The sequence below is a fragment of the Festucalex cinctus genome, chromosome 13 (assembly GCF_051991245.1).
Source record: "Festucalex cinctus isolate MCC-2025b chromosome 13, RoL_Fcin_1.0, whole genome shotgun sequence".
Lineage (NCBI taxonomy): Eukaryota > Metazoa > Chordata > Actinopteri > Syngnathiformes > Syngnathidae > Festucalex > Festucalex cinctus.
In genome coordinates, this window is record NC_135423.1 from 22,023,055 (window position 1) to 22,044,690 (window position 21,636).

The 21,636-nt window shown below is 40.0% G+C and overlaps 2 protein-coding genes and 2 long non-coding RNA genes across 7 annotated transcripts; 2 read left to right on the top strand and 2 right to left on the bottom strand.

The window, feature by feature from the left end:
* Window positions 1–472: 472 nt before the first annotated feature.
* Window positions 473–11,692, bottom strand: cab39 (calcium binding protein 39). Of its 2 annotated transcripts, none has more exons than XM_077541679.1 (9): window positions 11,460–11,692; window positions 7,116–7,272; window positions 6,860–7,024; window positions 4,402–4,520; window positions 3,277–3,445; window positions 2,859–2,918; window positions 2,641–2,706; window positions 2,351–2,494; window positions 473–2,261 (listed from the first exon to the last, which is right to left on the bottom strand). In XM_077541679.1, exons 2-9 carry the CDS (start codon window positions 7,227–7,229, stop codon window positions 2,073–2,075), a joined length of 1,026 nt encoding a protein of 341 aa, XP_077397805.1. In that variant the 5' UTR covers window positions 7,230–7,272; window positions 11,460–11,692; the 3' UTR covers window positions 473–2,072. The 2 variants fall into 2 exon arrangements, with proteins under 2 accessions (XP_077397805.1, XP_077397806.1); XM_077541680.1 differs by lacking the exon at window positions 11,460–11,692 and adding an exon at window positions 11,034–11,408.
* Window positions 11,007–20,559, top strand: her8.2 (hairy-related 8.2). Of its 3 annotated transcripts, none has more exons than XM_077541683.1 (5): window positions 11,007–11,308; window positions 19,334–19,460; window positions 19,551–19,646; window positions 19,720–19,798; window positions 19,927–20,559. In XM_077541683.1, exons 2-5 carry the CDS (start codon window positions 19,398–19,400, stop codon window positions 20,253–20,255), a joined length of 567 nt encoding a protein of 188 aa, XP_077397809.1. In that variant the 5' UTR covers window positions 11,007–11,308; window positions 19,334–19,397; the 3' UTR covers window positions 20,256–20,559. The 3 variants fall into 3 exon arrangements, with proteins under 3 accessions (XP_077397809.1, XP_077397807.1, XP_077397808.1); XM_077541681.1 differs by lacking the exon at window positions 11,007–11,308 and adding an exon at window positions 15,402–15,454; XM_077541682.1 differs by lacking the exon at window positions 11,007–11,308 and adding an exon at window positions 19,166–19,224.
* Window positions 16,030–17,391, top strand: LOC144033836 (uncharacterized). Its single transcript, XR_013288098.1, has 3 exons — window positions 16,030–16,437; window positions 16,805–16,891; window positions 16,973–17,391. It is a non-coding gene; the product is annotated as an uncharacterized LOC144033836 (long non-coding RNA).
* On the bottom strand, window positions 17,684–19,025 carry LOC144033835 (uncharacterized). Its single transcript, XR_013288097.1, has 2 exons — window positions 18,082–19,025; window positions 17,684–17,808 (listed from the first exon to the last, which is right to left on the bottom strand). It is a non-coding gene; the product is annotated as an uncharacterized LOC144033835 (long non-coding RNA).
* Window positions 20,560–21,636: the final 1,077 nt, after the last annotated feature.

A 21,636-nucleotide genomic window follows, 5' to 3' on the forward strand; every position in this document is an offset into this window, starting at 1 on the left:
TAGCTGCTCTTTTAAACATGCAATGAGGAATCTATTATGAAAAATAAAATCTATTATGAGCAACTATTTTGCACATATTTTATCAATATTTAACTTTTTTTAAGTGCATGTTCCTGATTTCATAAAAAATATTTTTTCTAAAATATCCTTGTTACGCCAAAACCAGTGCAGTCGTGGAGGACACTACACCAACCTAGAGATCCAGTATTTTTATACATCTGCTGATACAATTCAAAATAAAGCACCCCTGAAATCTGTAAATATAACTTTGACCCAAGGTTAAAAAAAAAACAAAACAGCTTTTGTTATCCCACGCTGTACAGCTATCTGTAACAGACTAAATAACATTAATACAGTACCTTAGTGATACACGATATGATGCAGTGCAGACCTATCCAGGCTGCTCTTATTATTCATCATGGTGAACAGCAAATACCTATATTTTTTTGGAGTCAAAAAAATATCAGCCTCATTTTATTTCAAACTTTTTTTCTTTATTCTCATTCGGCTCAGGACTTGGACACTTCCGAAAGCACCCAAACGTTTTTATGCTGAAGTTGGTGTCAAAAGCTGCATACAAGCTGAGTTCTATGTGACATTTCAAAGTTGTCAAATTCCAGTACATCACCATTAGTACAGCATCATGCACAGCCAGTGTAGGAACATGCATGTTCAATGTGCATGGAGGGGCTGGGCTGAGCAGTGCCGTGTCCCGCACTATAGGTATGCATTACCTGTTTGATCTAATGAGTTCCCATAACGTGGACTATTGTCAACTCACTGCAATTCTGTTCATAAATTTGTCCAATAAGGACAAACCATCACACCCAAAGTCTCCTCGCCACAAAAGCTGAACACTCATCATTGTACTGGACTTACCGGTATATTCAATTAAAATACCCTTAGAGGAAATAGGAAAGCGACCAAGGTCCTGCTAAGTTTACCCCAAAAGCACTTCTCAAGAAACAATAACTCAGAATGAAGGGGGGAATACAAATCTCTCATATTGAGTAGGATCTGCACCTCCAATTAGCATTAGTTACAAAGCAGGCAATTAGCTTTTAATTAAAGCTCTACCGATCTCAACCTTCCTGTCCTATCCAGGAGTGATGTTTGAGCCACCCAACCAGCAAGGTACTGACAGAACAGTTCCCTTTCTTATAATTCCACTTTCCTTCTTTGTGCATTTTATTCATTTTCTGTCAGGTAGCTAACTGGAAGCTGCCCTTTAAGTTAGTTACAAGAAACCCAGCAACCATTTCAGCAGTAAAATGAAATGTAAAAACAATTGACACTTGTCTTGCTTAAGATTTACAAAGTCATTTGATTACCATTAACGTTATGTTTAAGGTAAATATCAATATTATATTCCTACGCAAGGTTAAACAAAAAAAATCTACAAAGCAAAAAAAAAGAAAAAAAAAAGGCATATATACATGTTCTCCCAAGAAAAGAATACAGAGAGAACTTTTGGGCTTTCCAAAGTTACATCTCTCTTCCTCCGCCATTTCACACAGCACACAGGAGGTCACCATCGTATCGGATGAAGGCATTGACGCATGTGCATGTCACCGTCCGACACCTCAACATGGCAGCCACATTGGCCGGGGTTCAGGCGCAGACGCCCATCTGGCACCTTCCAAGGCATGCAGCATACAACCACGTTTCTCGTACCATTTCCACCACAACGGTTTGAGGCCATAATCTTGTGTGTATCAAAGTTTAGGACTGAAATCTTGGCTTCCTGTGTGTGTATCTTCTGGTTCATTTGACTTTTGTTGATGACGGACTTGTGTGTTGTTGGACCACATGTGGTTCAAGGTGCATGAAAGCAGCAGCATCTACTGTTTTCTTTTGTACAAAAACTCTAGTGGGGAAAACAAAAGAAAAATATTCACTTAATGGGCCAGCGACTTCCCACGAACTTGAAATGCGTTTGTTGTTTTTAGTTTTGTTTCTGGAAATTTGGTTCAGAAACCAGAACCGCAGCAGCTGATGGGTCCGTTAAGCAGGTGTTAAGCAGTCAAGAAATTGTGGCCCCGCCCCCTCCGTTGTCCTTGGCACCCCTTGCATCAGGCCTCCTGCGGGGCGGGCCTCTTGAGGTCCCGGATCTGTTTGACCAGGTAGGTCTTTTCATCATTGAACTGTTCGTCCTCCGTTCTGTCGTTCTGAAACTTGCTGAGGAACTCGATGAGCTTGGCCTGGTTCTTCAATAAGATGTCCAGGATGGGCTGCGTCTTGTTAGGGTTGGCCACAAACACCTGACAGAGGATGAAATTCATGGAAAGAAACACATTTAGCATCATGTAATGTGCAAAACTGTTTCTGGTTTTCTTCTGAATGAGTTCACCTTAAAAACATGGAAGGCCTCAAACTGAATGTTGCGGCTCTTGTCACGTAGCAAATTCATCATGAGCTTCAGATTTTCGGGCTTGCTGATGTATTTCGTCATGATGCTGAAGTTGTGCCGGTCAAGGAGTAACTCTCCCAGTAACTGTCATTTCACAGTGACAAAACAGATGGCAATTTATCAATTCAGCATTCTTAAGAGCTGAGTGACTGCTAAGAAAACACTGACAATGGTTCACCACTAGATGGTGCTCATTTACATATGCTGTGGGTGTGGATCCATGCTTTTACCTTGAGAGACTGCCTTTTTGTTACATAGTTTTCAGAGTGGAGTAACTTCTCATATTCACTAAAGAACTACAGAGGGAAGAAACACAGAACAGAAGCTGATGATCTCATTGGGACAAGGAATAATTTTACACAAACAAACAAAAAACGCCTTAATGCAGCCCTTAACTGACAGTATCACACATGACAACCAGACAGGGGAACTTACTTAACACACTTACTCTATCATAATGTTGCTCCAGAAACTCTGCACTCAGTAGCTTGTGTCTCGTGAGGAGGTCCTACAATCAAATTCACAACAAATTTTGACTTGGACAACGTCCGCTCTTATGTTGCCTGATTAGACAGGTAGAACAAAAACACCATAGAACAAAATATCTCAAATTCAACCCTGAACAGTGAAATACAATATTGGTTACAGTGTGTCAGTTGTGTATTGGTAGAAATGATCAATAATAAACACATAGGTTATCTCATGCTTTCCAATAGATGTGTGAATAAAAAGCCAATTTGAGTATATAGTTGTCCTAGCAAAATGTTAGTCTCGTGGCGTGATCACGAAAAAACCTCAGGAAATGAGTCATTGTTTGTGGGCGGGTGGGCGACAGTAAGCTACTTCTCACAGTACAGCCTCCTTACTTTGAAAGTGGCGAATGCGTCTGAGGCAATGTCAAAGGTGGACATCTCCACATAGCGGAAGAAGTCATAAAACTGCTCCGACCACAGTGTGATTTTGGCCAGGGGTTCATGTCGGATGCACTCCCTCAACATGATTCCACAGTTCAGGGCAATCTCTGGAGACTCGTACCTGCGTAGCACACCAAGGACCAATCAACAACTAGTATTAACCCTACACATGCAAACACACAGCAGAGTATGGTTTGAACCTTCTCAGCCATCGTTCAAGTCAAAAACTTTCTTTACCATAAATACCATGTTCCATGCACCTTCACTACTCTAAACACTGCATTCTTAACAATTAATATCATATTTGTGGAATATGAATTAAGCAGCAAAACCCATGTTTTCATCCATATCCATTTGCCCCTTCCTGTCTACTGAAAATGGCATTACACATGACAAAACCCAGAAAACAGGTGAGCCGTGATTGGTCGTTACGCAAGCCCTTAGGATACTGTGATTTAATTTTCAGTACCGGGGGCGCAAACAGCGTATTAACTCTTTGAATGCCGAAGACGATTAATAATGATTAGTAAAATTACGAGGAATGGAATGCGATCTCTTCTCCGGGTACTCCGGTCTCCTCCTACATTCCAAAGACATGCATGGCAGGTTAATTGGGCGCTCCAAATTGTCCCCAGGTGTGCTTGTGAGTGTGGATGGTTGTTCGTCTCTGTGTGCCCTGTGATTGGCTGGCAACCGGTCCAGGGTGTCCCCCGCCTACTGCCCAGAGCCAGCTGAGATAGGCGCCAGCACCCCCCGCGACCCTTGTGAGGAATAAGCGGTCAAGAAGATGGATGGATGGATGGATGGATGGATGGGATCTTACATTTAGTACCCACATTGTATATGTAGTAAAGGTAAACAATAATCTTTTTGCCTTGAAAGATGAGTTAAAATGCTCGAAATCGGCTGGTACTGTGTTTTTTTTTGTTTTTTTTAAATAACATGTTTAAAACGAACATTTTTGACTTGACTTGACTTCCCCTTTAAGGAACATGACATCTCTACCATTTAGACACCATTGAAGAAGTTACCATACTTTTGATTTTTACTTGAGCGCAGCGTGAAAATGTTTCCTACCCTTTTAGTAACATGAAGAGTATATTCTGCTGGGTACAGAGGTACTCCACCGTCGGTGTCCGAGTGCCGATCTGACGTCTCAAGATGTTGTTGAAGATCTGAGCTACATCTTTCTTACCCTGTGTAACAAATTTATAAATAAAGACATCAATGGCTGATGAAGCAGCATACAATGAAGACACTTTTGTGAAACACTAAAACCAACAACCTAGTGAGGTAAAAAAAATAAAATAAAAATAAATAAATAAATGACGGTATATCCACACACTTCCATATTTGTAGGAATGGGTGAATACAGATATCAGCCTTAGCGGGTACTCATGGAGGCTGCTGATACAAGCTACCAATAGTTCAGGCAAACAAATATAATCAAACATCCAATTAGTCCTCCTTGGCAGTAGATGGTGCTATACTGCAGCAGTTTGACATCAGTGAATCATCCTTTTTTTGTCATTATTTTATATTTCATATTTCAAAAGTAATCAAGTTATCCATGCTTGGTATCAGTGAGTGCTCAAAAAGTTAATACCCGTACTGTTCGTGGTCTGAAAAAAAAAAAAAAGAAAGAAAGAAAGAAAGAATATTGAACATCTCTACATGCTTTGTATTGTGATGTGTATTCCTCAACCCTAATCTACCAGCAGGAAGTCGAGTATTCGGGAAGTGTCAGATCACACAACGGAGCCACTTCTGACACAAGTGCATGAGTCAGGGAAGCAGAGTGAGCAGCTCTGGTGTGGCGCGTGGTAGGAACACGGTGCTTTGTTCTGCACCAACACGGACAATGTGTCACCGTCAACGTTTTGCCAACACTTGACTCAAAACTTCATTGTAATGACAGCATACACCAAGAATTATTATTACTACAAGAAATGAGACAGACAAGCATTTGCACCTACAATCCTTGATGTTTTAAGCTAAGTGTCATCTGCCACGCAGCAGAATTTCTTGTAACAACACAGGGAGGACACTGTTCAATGTCCAACAATATCAGGTTATCCAGGTACCTATCAAACACCCATATAATGCATATAAGTGCTCCCTTAAGACACGACGGTATCAAGTGGGAGAGGTACAATGGAACAGACATCTTTCTAGCACCCACTTAAATTTCGAAATGTGTTATCAATATTTAACCCACCGGGCATTCTCCAATTGTTTATCATACTACACATGTAGAAGAGTGATTCTCAAACTTTTTTTTACACCAAGCATCACCCAAAAAATACTAGAATAGAAAAAGGACAGTGTGATACGGGCAAAATTTCATAGTAATATTTTGCCACGATATCTCCAACAATAAAATTATTTAAATGCAGTCATTGAAAGCTTATTTGCAGAGTCTATTTTGTAATCCCATTCCAGACTTCGCTCTCACCAGCATTGCACACGAGTGACATTTGCGGTTCCAGTGAAGCTCAAATTGTTATTCTTCTCAAATGACGCAAATATGAGGAAGAATGACACAGCTTCATTAAATTGAATTGATACCACTGATATCATGTTTGGATTCCTACAAACACACAAACTTTGAAGGTGATCAAACTAAAACTGCAACCAGTGTTCTACACAAACTAAATAAATCTAGACAGCGTCCGATTGAACTTTAACTCTTTGACCACGAAAAACGTTTAACTCATTTGCTCCCAATAACCTATAAAAATGGTTTGGTTTTTTTTTTTTTAATGTTTGTTAATGTTTGTTTTTATGCTAGAGCATACAGAAGGCTTTGATGCACCCTCTCAACTGCAAAGAACGGTTGCAGAAATGGTAGTTATTACACAAACGGCCGGCAGGTGGCAGAAGAGCAAAGAAAAAACCCTCAATTATTCACAATTCTAAATAGAGTTGTGGAAATTGATTAAACTATTCTAATGCTAATTGCTGCAAAACGGAAACATAGAAACATACTTTTTTTTCCTGATGAAAGAGGATAGGTTCCATGTTTTAAAGCAATAGAATAAAATATTGTGTGGGCCTTGCAAAATCAGTCAAAATCCAGTAAAACAGCCAAGAGCGAACGGGATTGCTTCTGTGAAAATGGCTGTGAGCGAATGAGTTAATAACGTTTTGTAAAATCACGATGCATGCCGCCATACACGTCAAATGACGTAATATATGTTTGTTTGTTTTTTCTAAGTGCAGCGCTGCCTGGTCAGTGGGTTGTGGAATCAAAAACAGCCACTAAATATGGCCAGCAGGTGGCAGCATTGCATCTCTTTTCAATGCGCTGCCGGCGTATGGAATTACAATGAAACATGACAGAATCCGATGAAATAAAACGTTTTCAAGGATGACGTGAATCTTTCATTTGGTACCCACATGTCGTAAAAGCACACAATTTTCTGTTTCTGTATCTTGAAAGATGAGTTAAAATGCTCGAAATCGTCTGGCACTGTGGATAACGTGTGACAGTAAAAGATTTAATATCCATCTTCTTCATCCAGAAACTTTTTACCTCAAAGTCAATGAGCTGCAGGTCGGCAATCAACGTGCTGAGCAAACCGCTGTTGTAAAGCTCCTGAGCGAGTTGGGCCACAGCTTCCGTCTGGGGCTCCTTCTCATTAGTCCCATACAGGATTTCCTTCATGGCCACCAGACTCTTTGACACCTCTTCCGTGGCCTGAATTAGTAGACACAAGAGGATACAGAATTAATGACTACATATGGCGACGTCGAACCACCCAGCACCAATTTTGTGAGCTTCAGCCTACCTTCTCAGCCTTTTTGTCAGAGATGTCATGCTTCTCAAGCACCGTCATGCTGTCCTTCAGGTTCTTGACGATGTCCGTCGGCGACTTGTGGGACTTGCCAAAAGGGAACGGCATGGCGGTGGGTTACCACGACAACACTGGGCAGCGCGCGGTCCACCTGAGTTGGAACGATGGAGCGCAAATTGCAATCAAGCCAATTTATCTGGTGCGAAAGTAGCATTCTACCCATGACGACACGTTTGAACACGTTCAAGAGAATTGCAAAAGCGTGTGAAGCAAATGGAAGGATGATACACAGAGGTGACTCTCTGAAAATGTTCCATGCAGACGTGACAGAAGACATGTTTGGACAGAGGCTGACAAAAATGACAACGGCAGATAAAGAACACCATTTGCAGTATGAACATACAAACCTAAGAACATCAGAACATAATGTTGCATGTTCAATAAAGCTCTTGCATTATTACACAATGCAAGTGTGCCTAATGTTGTGGCCAGCAACTGCCTTATCCATACAATTCAACAGAGTATTTATATATCAATCAATCCTGTGATTTCAAATTGCTGCATCGGGTGCCACCAAGCAAAACAAAGTATTGTTGTGGTTCACAACTCCTCCTTGATCTCTAATACTAGTTCAATCTTGTCAAAGGGATTTGAAGAAATGCTTGTGTTGGCACAATATATACCGCCGAGTGCAACCGCTCCCAACCAGTTGAACAAGCGCACACTTCACCGTATAAAATGGTGGCTGCAGCTGACTTGGGCCTTCCTATTTCATGTGCAGTCCAAATGAAACTGTCATTGCAATTATAGTGACCAAAATTATCTTGGTTATCATCAATATTTTTTTTTATGCATGCAAAAGCCCATACAACAGTCACATATGTAATAGTGTTGAGAATTCATTTGGGGCACCATAATTATTATTTATAAAAAAATATATACATATAATTGACACCATCAAACATGTTTTGCAGTTCAAATAAAATTTAATTGATGAATTCATAAATACGTGAACATAATGCTGGTATCGGGGTGAATTTACTTATGTCACAAATTGGTAAATTTAATACAGAATTTTTATTTTATTTTTTTTACAAATCTATACCATTGGTCAGTCCAGATATTTTATGCATTTATTTATTTACAAATTATTGACAAATTTAAAGTGCTCAAAATGACTTGCACTGTTTGACAATGAACTGTTTGTGGTTGGAAAGTTTTGGGGCCTCCTGAAAAGTGATGATTTTGGAGATACGAGGACTGACGTCAGCGATAACATATTCCTGGCTCCAGACAAAGACTGGTTGTGGTTTTTGCTATGGATCCACCTTTTTATTGTTTATGTGTGCTAGATGTTAGAAACAGCAGACCTAAGCTTTTGAAATTTCAGTCAGTAAAAACAAATGGTTTCATCCCCATCTTATGTTTATAATCAGCGCTCATCTAGACCACATCCACATATCTATAATTTTAAATCAAACATGTATGTCATAAGTAGCACTTCAACTAGGGGTGTGAATTGCCTAGTACCTGACGATTCGATTCGTATCACGATTCACAGGTCACGATTCGATTCGATACCGATTAATCCCGATACGAATTTATAAGTCGATTGTTGCGATTTTTTTTCATTTGAATTTAGAAAATACTAATCAGTAAGCTTGTAGAGTGTAAGATTTATATGAAAATTGTATTATTTATTTATCTGAAATTTCAGTCTTATAGAGGTTGTAATTTGTTTCATGTTTGAACAGCATTGAAATAAAATATTAAGGCTTAATGTTCCGTTCATATAACATTCTTCCATGCTTAAGGTGTGAATCCTAAAAAAATAAAATAAAAAAAAAATAAAAATCGATTTTGCCGATTATTGAATCGATTCGAGAATCGCGCGATGTAGTATCGCGATATATCGCCGAATCGATTTTTTTTAAACACCCCTAACTTCAACATAAGCTAAGTCACATATGCCTTATTGATTTTATTCATAACTTTGGCAACAAATTCAATTAAAACAATTCCAATTGTGAGTCCTGTTAATTGTGTCAATATATGCTTTCCTTCTCAAACCTGAACCACGTGACCAAAGATACACGCAACAAACAGCTGCTGACAACCTTATCTCACTGCTGCTGGTTAACTTGAGTTACAAAACAAGGTCTCTTATCTACCCGGGCCCCTGACCCACCCAGTTACTTTAGACTTACTGCAGCAGACAAACTGCTTCAGCAGATAACAAGATGGCAAACCAGTTCTTTGATGTCATTTTAAAAAGGACCTGTCAGGTGGCCAAAATAGAGAACACACGTATCAACAGAAACTTAATATAACATGCAATAATGACGTTTGCTTCATAGTGTGAGTCATACAGTCTCAAGGTGAATGTGCCATGTCTCATGGCTCATCACTGGAACTACAAATTTGTGGTTGCGGATGATCACATTCTACCCCATCAAGCGTCTTTCAATTGTTCATGAAGCGGTATGTGTATCAAGGAATGAAACTGCAACCGATCCCTATTCATATTTACAACACATACTAGCAGTGGTTTCATCTAGACTGGCCATGAGAAGGTTGCTTAATATTACATTGTTCATAATCTGGACACACCTCAAGTTTACCAGGTGGCCAAATCCGTCTTTCACCCCGACTAATGCTTGTTAACATATCCAGCAGGCAGCCTTTCTGCTCCTGACCTGCTTCAGTATCAGTGACGCAAATAGGAAGGCATCGCATATGGCAGGTTGCATCCGCTGCTGCTACTATTTGACATGTTCAAGTGATCAAACATTTCCACCCAAACATATTCACATGAAAACATTTCAAATTGTAAGACAATTAATGACTTTTTGGCCAAAAAAGATTACGCCAACAATGCAAACAAGTAAACAATGCCACACACCTGAATAGGGCTGGCCGGCAATAAAACAATTCGTCTTTTTAAAAATCATATTGTTGAAAATTAGCTACATTTTGAAATTCCCGTGTATATAAATAAATAAATAATTACACTCTAGTCTTCTTCTAGACTATTAAAAGCTTCAGTTCTGTTTCTGTTATATCGAAACGTTATCGTGAGTTGTAATTTTGAGCAAGTCGCTGGACAGATGTTCAAAAGATGTGTTTACGATAGTTACTAACTACTTAATTGTGGCAAGTGCAGAAGATACATGAATAGCTATTTGAGCACAAGCCATGATTAAGTTTACGTCAAAACATTTACCATCAGTACACATTATTGTTGTCTGAACATTTTGCTTATTTTTGAATAAATGAAAGCTTTAAAATAAATGTTTGTTGGGTTTATTACTTTGATTAAAAACAGTTTAAATAAATAATAAAGATTTGTATTTTTTGAACAAATCACCCAGCGCTAATGCAACACAAGAGTTGTAGTACATTGTCTCAGTTGTATTTATTTAACATGAGTTTTGCTTTGCATCATAATAAAGCTACAAGTATTAACATATAAATGGTGTAGCACACTATTAAAATAAGATTAATAAGATTGCTCTTACTGGCTTGTTGTGGAGAAACTATAATGAAGTAAACAAACGAGTGCATCCACTATAATCTTTTTATCGATTACTTGATTTGCAGCGTTGTCTGACAACGTTAATTAAAATCAGGGGCCACCCATAAATGAAAGCTAACGGCCCATTGAGCAGTTGGTGACGTGACGCTGAGCACCTCCCATCTGTGTCCAACCATGCCTGCTTTGTGTTGGGCTAAAGCGTGCCAACTTTGCGCCCAGCTGGCACAATGCATACTTATTCATTGCGTGGCAAATACAGACACGGCATCAAGGCGGAGCGTTACACATGTGTGTCTCATACTATGTGTTGATTTGGCAGCCAAATGGGAATCTATTTGCGAGGCAATGCGGCCTATTAAGCTTCAATCACAGCTCACCAAACTGCTGCTGGCTTCCGAGTGAATGCGTGTTGTGCTCGTTGTAGCGTGTTATCGGGGTTGTGACAGGCCTCCTGCTTCCAAAACATCCCAAGTAGTTCACTCATTTGTAGCGTCTAAGATCACTCGCTGTCCAACATAAGTAGTATGACCGTTAATTCCGAACCGTAGGTCAACAATCTAACGGTGATGAGTTAGCTTAGCATGGCCAGGCCTGGCAAAGGCTCCGCGCGACATCTTGCACAATCAATGACATCAACAACAGCATGCTAAAGGTGCGTTCAAACTCTCACGACGTCATGAAGACAAATGTCAGAGCACGTTTTGAACGAGATACATTTTGTAGGTTCGCCTGTTTAGTAATGTAGTCGCACAATATAATCTCCACAAATGCACATTGGGAACACTAGAAATGCAGCAGATTACCTCGTGAACAGCGTTTTCACTCGTTTCCCCCAATTCGTCACGTCGGTAAAAGGCAACGCAGGCTCTCCTCGGAACAAAAAGTGCTTTGTTTTCCTGCGTCGTCGTCCCCCCTCGTTCGTACTGTAGTTAGTTGTGTAGCCACTGTTTCCCAGTTGCCCCGCCGCTTCTCTCCGCTCAATGCGTCCGGCTGGTAACGTTAGCGGAACAGCCACTGGCACTGTCATCGTCCCGTGTCTCTCGCGCCCCCCTCTGGCTGTCTGATGCGGTGCAGTCACTGCGGGTAAACGTCCGCTAGGCGGCGCGCGTCATCAGGTTTAAATGCATTGTTGATTCGTTAACAATTAAGACAACGTTACGTACTGTTTAAAATGTATATTAAGAAGCTAATAACTGCATAGAATTAATACTTGTTTTAAACATACGTTGAAAAAAAATAAATAAAGCCAAAGCACACAAGATGGACGACAAGACGGCAACAGTCAAACTCGTCCATAACACCCAAACTAAGAAATGGTGGGGGAAAGAAAAGAAAAGAAGGAAAGAAAGAAAGAAAAAAAAAGTAAACAGTGAACTCATCACATGCAGACGGAAATTAATACACTGGGAAATGGATCATCTGGCTGGGATGACACATTTTTCACCCATAAACCCTAAAAAATAAATAAATAAAAAACAGGAAAATTATATGACCATTTTCAATTTGTTTTGAAGAATTCAGTAAATAACTAATTAAACCTCACCGTTAGATTTCCCCAGAATCCCAATTCCTATTGAATTCCTATAGTAACAAAAAAAAAAAGAATTCCTATAGTTTCTGCAAGTAAACGTTATAATGAATATTGACATACTTAAATATTTACTTTTAAATCAATACCAAAATAAATACTGAATATAGAAATGTTTAAGTATATAGAGAAGTGATTAAACAAATAAAACTTTAAAAAACGGAATTATAAAGTGTAATAACTAAATATTCAAATAAATATTGAAATAAACAGCGACTGAAAAAAATGAAATAAATCTTGCAATAATTTAATATTAATGAATGAATGGGAAATAATCACACAAAATATAACTGATTAAATATTGAAATAAATGAAATAGTTAAATAAGTATGTAAATAAAATTTTACATTTAACTAAATATGTCCATATTTAAGTAAATATTGACTCAACTGCAAATATATTTAAATGCAAAATACATATTTAAATAATCGAGTTAATATGGAAATAAACAGTGAAATATGCAAATCATTGAGACAATATTGAAATAGAAATATTTTAATAGATATTGAAATAAACAAACTGAAACAAATACATCAATATTAAAACATATATATACTAAAATTATTGAACAAACAGTCAAATAAACACTTCGTGGCACTTTTCATTATTTATTACATTTTGGAAAATCACATGATATTTCACTCAGATTGAGTTCTTTTTCTTTTTTTTTAGTTTACCGGTACTTAACAGGTCAATCTATATAAATTATTCATTTGAGTGGGAAAAAAAAATCTCATACAAAATGACTGATTACAGCTATGAGAGCAACTCAACAACATCATTTCGGACTTTGAGTCGTAATGCGACATCAAGTGGAATGACTTGCAGAGGAATTTTGTCCCATGTCCAAAAGTAAGGCAACATTTTCATGTTGTCAGACAAAAGTGGCCAATCGGAAGGAACAGTTTTGCACAATTCAGTGTTTTTACGAGATTCAGAGTATGAAATTTTTCTTTCGTTCGTGTCCACGTGAACTCGGATCCTTTTCAGCTTCACTGGCGGATTCCACGAGCCAAGTGGCTGACCAAAGTTTGTGTATTTATCATCACAAAATGCAATGCTCCATGCTTTTATGTCATGTGCCAAACAAGGCTCCCCCCCCACGCCACACCCAGTGCCCAGCATCTGTTGTCTCCCACCTCAACATCCGACATGTGCGTTCCCGAGGTCAAAGCATACCACTTGAACCTCTCTGGATTGTTTGGACACTGCTGTTCTTCTTGACAACTCACCCTGGTCAGATCTTCGGACAGACTGAGTTCTGGACCGGCCGTGTTTGGGTCCAGAATGACGGGACTGTCGGAGACCGTCTCCTTCATTCGTTCCAACAAGCTGAACTTGAGGTTGCCCACATGCTTGACTTCATCCAGCTTGGACCACATTTTAGTAATACATTCGATGGTTCGAATCCCGCCTTAGACTGGTTGCAATTCAACTTTTTTTTTTTTAAATATATATTTATCATTTAAGTACAATTAATAGTGAGTAATTTTCACATAATTTTCTTTCAATTTACTTCATAAGCATTCCACATGCATTCAGATATTAACATTCAAGTCCACTGTGGCTCAGTGGGTAGTGTGGCGGCGCTTTGACTGGTAAACAGGAGGCGATGTTTCGGATGCCACCTGAGACAGATTGCAGTTTGTTTTCTTTTTATTAATTTATAATTCAAATAGAATTTAATAATTCATCATTTTCACATAATTCATCTTTCACTTTACTTCATAATCATTCCACATGCATTCAAATCTTAGCATTCATCTATTAGCATTCAGCATTCCCACGCAATTTCTCCAGAAATTACACTTTGTCTAGTTGAATATATTATTAATTTTAAACACAAAAATATATTGAAAGAATAGTTATTAGTTCAATTTATAGGCATCTCAAGTGGCAATTATAGATGAAGCCGACTGCCCACATTGGTCACCTTGCCAGAGGCTCCTCCCCCTACCCCTCCCAGCCAGTGTCCATCCTCTCTGGGGGTCATTACTCTCTTCATGCTGATTAGGTCTGCATGAATACAAGCCTTTGTCCGTCTTCTGTTCCCACGACCCAACGTTCGCCTGGCAGTCGCGTGGCTCCAGTGCACGGGCCCCGCGTCAACAGTCCAGAGATGGTTGGCCACGCGGTCAATCTGACATCTGCTCAGCAAAACGGTCAACAGCAGATGCTTTACACTCGACAGCACAAAGTGCGGCCAGAAAGTCAGCTCTTCCCTCGTTCAGAAAATGGCACACTGCAGGTATTTTAGGGATTTGTCCCTATGGAGTTGCTTAATCACACTTTCAATAGAAGCGGGGACTGCAGCAATAACTTAATTAAGAAGAAGAATACTTTAATTATCTCACTGGAGAAAATTACATTTGACATGCTTTGTTGTATGATTGCAAATTAATTAAATGCTCAAAGATGAAGTGTCAGAATAAATGAGGCTGCACATGCTCAGAGGAAAACTGCTATCAAAATTTCCATACTCTTTCTTTATTCCTTGCTGTAGAAGGTCTTGGAAGCTTACTATCTAACCCTGAGTGGGCCATTCAAACAGCCGAGTGGCTGTAACTCGTGTATGTTTTTCCTTTGGCCTTTGGGACATGTGCAATGTGTTCTGCTGATTTTCTCAAAGCAAAGTAACCAATGAGCACATGAGATGGTAAACTATGTTTTGACAGTTTATTGCCAAAATCCATGGTTGGAGTACCAACATTTTTTTTCCATATGAAACAATACCAATGATCAAACAATCAAATAATAAAAATTCTGATGATTAGGCCTAAGGACATTTCACTTTACATATAGCAGAACTCAGTTTAACAGAATTTGAACTGATTGTTGCTAGCTATCAAAAAACATTAGCTTAACATCAGTTGTTAACTTGAGGCTCACACTTTTCTTACTTAAAAAAAATAAAAAAGAAAAGAAAAGAATGAATTCTGCAATTATATTCATAGGCTACAATTTGAGAATGTATACTGTCTGGACCCTGGCCCTCTTTCAGTGGGTGTTTTTTCTTTGAGTAAATGTTACATTGCTGCTAGCTAACAACAACAACAAAAAATGTTAGCATAATAAATTGGCTCAAACTTTTCCTCCTCTGAAAAAAAACTTGCTGACCTGATGAATCCATTCTGCAATCAAATATATAGGCTACACCACCGCAGGTGTGCTGCCTCAACCCCGAGCACTTTTCAACAGGTGTTTTTTCAAGTAAGTGTTGCTAGCTAGCAAAAACGTTAGCCTAATTTGTTACTGCTTGGTAGGATCTGGCAGACAGTTTTAAAGGATCGACCAGAGTGAAAGAGAAAATTCTGTCTGAAATTTTTGTCATTGCCATGTTCAACTCGAAAACTGTTCAACTTGGTAATCCCGAATCTGTCCAAAGATTCCTCTTCATCATAAAATTCAAGAGGATTGAGTCTGTCTCTCAGTTTTCTTCAAATGAGCTTCATTATTTTTGCTTGATCCACCAAAAAAAAATGCAGCCATTGTTAAAGTCAAACCTTCCCAACTGTCAATTTAAAGTTAATGCTTGCTCCAAGTTCCCAACTAAATTTAAAGTTCTATTGCAACAGAATTTAAATTTAAACCATGATATAATCAATCAGATTTTAAAGTTCAACCTTAAATGCACATGTGCTGCCTCAGTCCCTGGTGATTTGTCACCATTTTCCTTCCGTCACTCTGTGGCCTTTGGGAGTGTAGGTCTGGCCCCTTTGCCGGTGTAATGTAACAGAGCTGTCGCAAAGAATAGCTGAGGGGCTCCTGAGGCCAAATAGGTCGCTTGCACATCGTAATGCATCATGGGAGTTTTTCCTTCGGGCGCCATATTGGGTGTCCTCCGGTTCACAAGGTACACTCGCGAGTTACACGGTAGAGCTTATCAACCTGATGTAATTTTCGCAGTATTTTCACGATTTACCGGAAGATCAAAAACAACGATACAAGCAGAAGGTGTCTCTGTGTGGCGGGATTGATCCTAATTACGTCCTGACCAAGGGTGATTTTTTTTTTTTGACGGAGAAAGCTTGCTGGCCAAATGTGACATCTCTGGACATCTTTCCCTACCTCGTGTTGACAACATGCTCCATAACACGCCAACAAATCCCTGGAGGCTTACAATTATTTTGTAAGCGGGTGGATACAGAGTGTAAACTTTAACATCGCATCAGAAGAAACGGTTGCTGTTGCACGTAAGTAAACCACATGGTGTTGGTAATTCTGCACACAAAAATGTTGATTTGTTCTCAGGCTTCCTGTTATCATTGTGTTTACATGCACAGCTGGCTTTACCTGATGTGGTTTTTCTAATAATTTTATAACAGGCAAATATGGCAGAGCGTATAAGAATAAAAAGTAACTGCACAGCCTCCCCGTGGCTTAATTAAATTTAATGCTACCCTTTCACTAGTTACATGTTACTTAATCAACTTATTCTAAATGGTTAAGGTTAACCACTCTCAGAGGACGTATTTTTAGTTTCAGTTTCCAGTACAATAAAACGTGTTCATGGTAACTACTGAGCATACTGACAGCTTTTCTTATGATCTCACGGTTAAGGAGGCTGTCACAACACCCAATTTCTGTCTGGTGCCAGATGGCAACAATTCCCATCACTTGTCACGACAACACCAATAGTATTACCAGGTATGTATGGCTTTACTTTTTGTAGTTTCTTATTTAATTCTATGTTTCATATTTTCATTACAATGTTTGTAATATTTTCAGATTCAGGCACAGATGAGTTTAACTGGACGGGACTTCTGCGACTTTGTGGTGTGGACAAAGTGTGATTGAGCGAGTCCACCCAGATCGCTCGTTTTGGCCAGTTGGAAAAGCCAGAGTTTTTTTTTCCCAAAGTCCCCTCCTTACCTGAACTGCTCGGGAGAGCATTTACTAGATCAGCAGTGGACTTCCAGTGTTCCTGCTCAGCCGCTGTCACCTACCACTTGCTCATGTACTTCAAAGATGCGGAATAAAGTAGTTTTTTGTGCTGCAGCAGATTGTAAAATCAAATATCACCCTAAGTGTGCCAATCTAGACTGCCAAAAGGACAGTGGTTTTGTGACAAGTGTGAAACAAGGATTATTGGGAAAACTGTAACACAGTACTGGTACTTGTCTTACATTAAACAAATTTAAAAGAGAGCAACTTTTTCCTCTGTACATAGCATAATGAAAGTCATTGCGTACCCCATCAACATTACATCATACCATCATCTCAGGATGGTAGGCACCTGTGCTAAAATAAACTACATTAATTAACAGTTCAATTTTTAACCCTGAAATTACTACATCTAATCATTATTCACTTCATTTTTTGTGCTTTTAGAAATAATAGAGATTTATGCCATTACTTTAAGAGGGACCATATTGCACATTGAGTCAAATCCTGTCATTTGTATCATGTATAGCTTTGTAAACAAACCCAACAATAGAATTTGTATAAACGCTGCCTTTATTAGCGCCAAACAAACAGTCGCATGTTGTCCTCCTCCAATGCTTTGATGCTCGCCTTCGTTTCCATCATGTCATTGGCAATCAAGTCGGTGTGGCATGAGATCCCTAAAGAAAAAAATAAATAAAAAAAATCACAAAAAAAAACGGTACCAGTAATAGGTTTAATATAGTAAAGTAGTATAGTTTTTTTGTCAGTGTAAAAGAAATGTACACATTTTGTTGCATTTTTTAATGTATGAACATTGCTACAGGCAAATACTTATTTCTATAAACACTTCCAAATGTCTCTAAAATATAAGGTGCGTGTACACACACAAACAAACACATACATTCACTCATGCATACAATATATCATGTAATGAATTCTGAGTGGCATACCAGAGTCAATGATGTCAGCAGTACTTGAGGGTACAGGTTACTGGAGCCATCTGGCTGCATAACTGCAACAATCTCTGCCACTTCGAGTCGTCTTTTCTTTGCTTGTCTCTCCTGTGCACGTTCATATCTTGGCACCGACTGGGCTGAGACATAGATGTTGTAACTTGGGACCCAACTTTAATGTTGGAGCCCAGTCGGGATGATTGGACAGAAAAACGGGCGCAGGGCGACCTGTTAAAATAAACAAATATATAAACAAATAAAATATGGAAAGACTGGTTATTTTACCGCAGTAGGGTGGCCGTGAATAAGTTCTTTAGCATGATGTGTAGGCTACCGGGTTCTGTTTTCTTGCATCACCCCCGGGGGTCTGTTTTCTTGCATCAGCCCCTTCTGTCTCTTTTTTTTCCAAGTTTACATTTTGCCACCAAAAAACATGTTATCGGCATTAAAAGCCCAAGACTAATCAATCCAATTTCAGCAGTAAACACTTTGCACTGGCACTACTTGGGTGAAAATGTTCGATGTTAGCTTTCGGCTAACGTCCGCTAGCCAGCTTGTACTACCGAACTTGCTTGCTCATGAATCCAAAACATAAGCAACTTGCCCATATATGGGCGGTCGAAACGTTATTAATCCTCATGCATTAAATAAAGGTAAACAAGCTTACCGCTCACAAAGTGATCGCTGCACACACGAGCCCAAAGTAACGACTTCCCTCCGGAGTCCGCACTCCTCTGTCTCCAGGCCCTGGTTCCTAATTATTTTCGGAATTCGGAAAAAAGACCGACCATTTTCCCCCTTGGCTTTGTTCGAACAGCCAACGATGCAGCAACAATGTACCATTTTAAACGCAGAAAACAAACGTGATAGATACGTGTTAGACCGAATCGCTACGTAAATGGAGGCCAACCAGCATGGCGACTACAAGAAATCCGAGGCGGAAGTGACGACATGTGCAAGCGACCTATATGTGGTAACTGCACACCCTTGTTCATCTCTGGGATAGCAGGAAACGGCAACATTTCATGGGCGGAGGCCTGCGAGGGAGTGCATGGTTTCAGGCTGGACATCTGTTGCTAGTGCCCCCCCCCCCCCCCCCCCCCCCCCACTTCTCCTCCTCCAGGCCGGTTGGTTCTCTAGGTGAATCTGTTGAATGGAGGCAGTGACCTGGCAGCCTTGAGTGTGTGTGGGAAAATCCCACAGCCAAAGAGTTGGTGCATTCACATGCTAATTGTGTTTGTATAAATAGGAGGGACGTAGCACGCCGAGGGCCCTAGAGACGCTGAGATTCAGAAGGGGAGACTTCCAGAATCATGACTGCTTCATCGGTGGCAAACACTGTAGGAAGACACACCAGTGCAAAAGAGGAGAGGAAGGTATTCTATGAGACAAACTTTGAACATGTTGCTTTGCTGTGGCACGTCACTATCTTGAGGTCTAAATTTTTTCCTGCCCTTAATTAACAGATGCGGAAGCCTCTGATTGAGAGGAAACGACGCGAGAGGATAAACAATTGTTTGGATCAGTTGAAGGAGACCGTGATCAGCGCCTTCAGACTAGATGTGAGTACTCCACGTCTCAGCTCTCTATCAGAGCAATGAACGTCATTAAAGCTGGCCTGTTGTCACTCAACAGCAATCCAAACTTGAAAAAGCCGACATACTTGAGATGACGGTGAAACATCTGCAAAATATTCAGGCTCATAAATTCAATGGTAAGAAATGTTAATCCATTACTAAAAGCCTCTCTGAACATTTTCTGGGAAATCACGCCTGTTGCAGGTTATGTTGTGACCACCTGGGGTCACTATTATACATGTTAACCAACCGTCCTCCCTTGCAGACCCTCTGGAAGCCCAGCAGAAATACAGCACAGGTTACATCCAGTGCATGCATGAAGTCCACAACATGCTCCTCACCTGTGACTGGATGGATAAAACGCTTGGCTCCCGCCTGCTCAACCACCTGCTCAGGTCCCTCCCGAGGTCTACTGAAGCCAGAAATGACGTTGCAACAGCGGTCAGTCAGGATGCTCGTCCCCAGCGTACATTTAACGGGAATGACGAGAGGGAGCAGCCCAGCTTCCACGTGTCTGCAGTCAGTGGGTGCCAGGAGAGAGGGGAGCTCCACGGCTCCCATTTGAGGATGCTGGAAATGTGGCGGCCCTGGTGATCTTCTGCATTGCATCAGCGTGTTGTTTGGCCAACCTCTGTTATGTATCTTATAGATATGCTGCTCAGAAGACAAACGTGGGGCCATTTTGTTCCAGTCGTTATTGTTTTAGGTATGCTATAATGATTCTATAAAGACCTTTGCGCAGTACTTCCCTTCCGAAGTTGACCTCTCGTAGCCTGCATTGTAGAAGGCTCTTATTAATCTTTCGTGTATTTATTGAATTAACACTATTTATTTACTATTATAATGTATTACGTTCCTTCTTTCTTCCACTTTCTTGGCATTGCATAGATCTTTGTCTGTTGCTGTATTAATATCAATGATAATAAAATATATTATTTACGGAGGTTCTCCTGACTGAGTTCTTTGATATTTACTCAACTTAAGCCTCAATGCAGGGTAGTACATACTAACACAGGAACCAACAACACTATAATATTGTCATATTAATTTCTCTACATGCCACAATCACTTGAGTTGCAATATAGTCAAATTTTGTTTAATTTGTGACATTATACTCAGCTCCATAAGGATTCAGTCACTAGAATTGACCCTAATGCTTCTCCTGTGTCTATGCATGTCACACTATAACATTTGTCTAACACTGGTATGTCCATGTACAGGTAGTCTGTAAGCTACAGGTGCCCAAAAATAAGATGACAATTTTCAAAGTGGTGTTTACTTGAGGGGGCGGCATGGTGTTTGAGTGGTTAGCATGTCCGCCTCCCAGTACTGAGGACGCAAGGTCGAGTCCAGGCTCCGGCCTTCCTGGGTGGAGTTTGCATGTTCTCCCTGTGCCTGCGTGGGTCTTCTCCGGGTACTCCAGTCTCCTCCCACATTCCAAAGACATGCTTGGCAGGTTAATTGGGCGCTCTGAATTGTTAGGTGTGATTGTGAATGTAGATGGTTGTCTCTGTGTGTCCTGCAATGGGCTGGCAACCAGTCCAGGGTGTACTCCGGCTACTGCCCGAAGCTGGGTGGGATAGGCTCCAGCACCCCCCCCCCCCCCCCGCGGCCCTTTTGAAGTGCAAGCCCATAGCACTAGAACAGATCTTCCTCTGCCTTCAACAGATGCCCACATTCACGTTTCATGCGAGAGTATCAATCATAAGATGACAATTTTCAAAGCGTTGTTTACTTGAGGATATTAGATCATTATTAATGTGATATGTTCACAAAAAGGTTCACAAGAAAGTGGAGGAAAACATTTTTTGCTTCTGAAAGTGAATAGCTTATCTTAATTCAGGATCCATTCAAAGAGTTGTTGCTATTTTAGTTTTAATAGTACAAAACACGCACGCAAACACTTTTTCAACAACCACACACCTTCGGGTTGCAGGTCATGTCAAAAGCTATTTTTTATACCGGAAATGTGGCC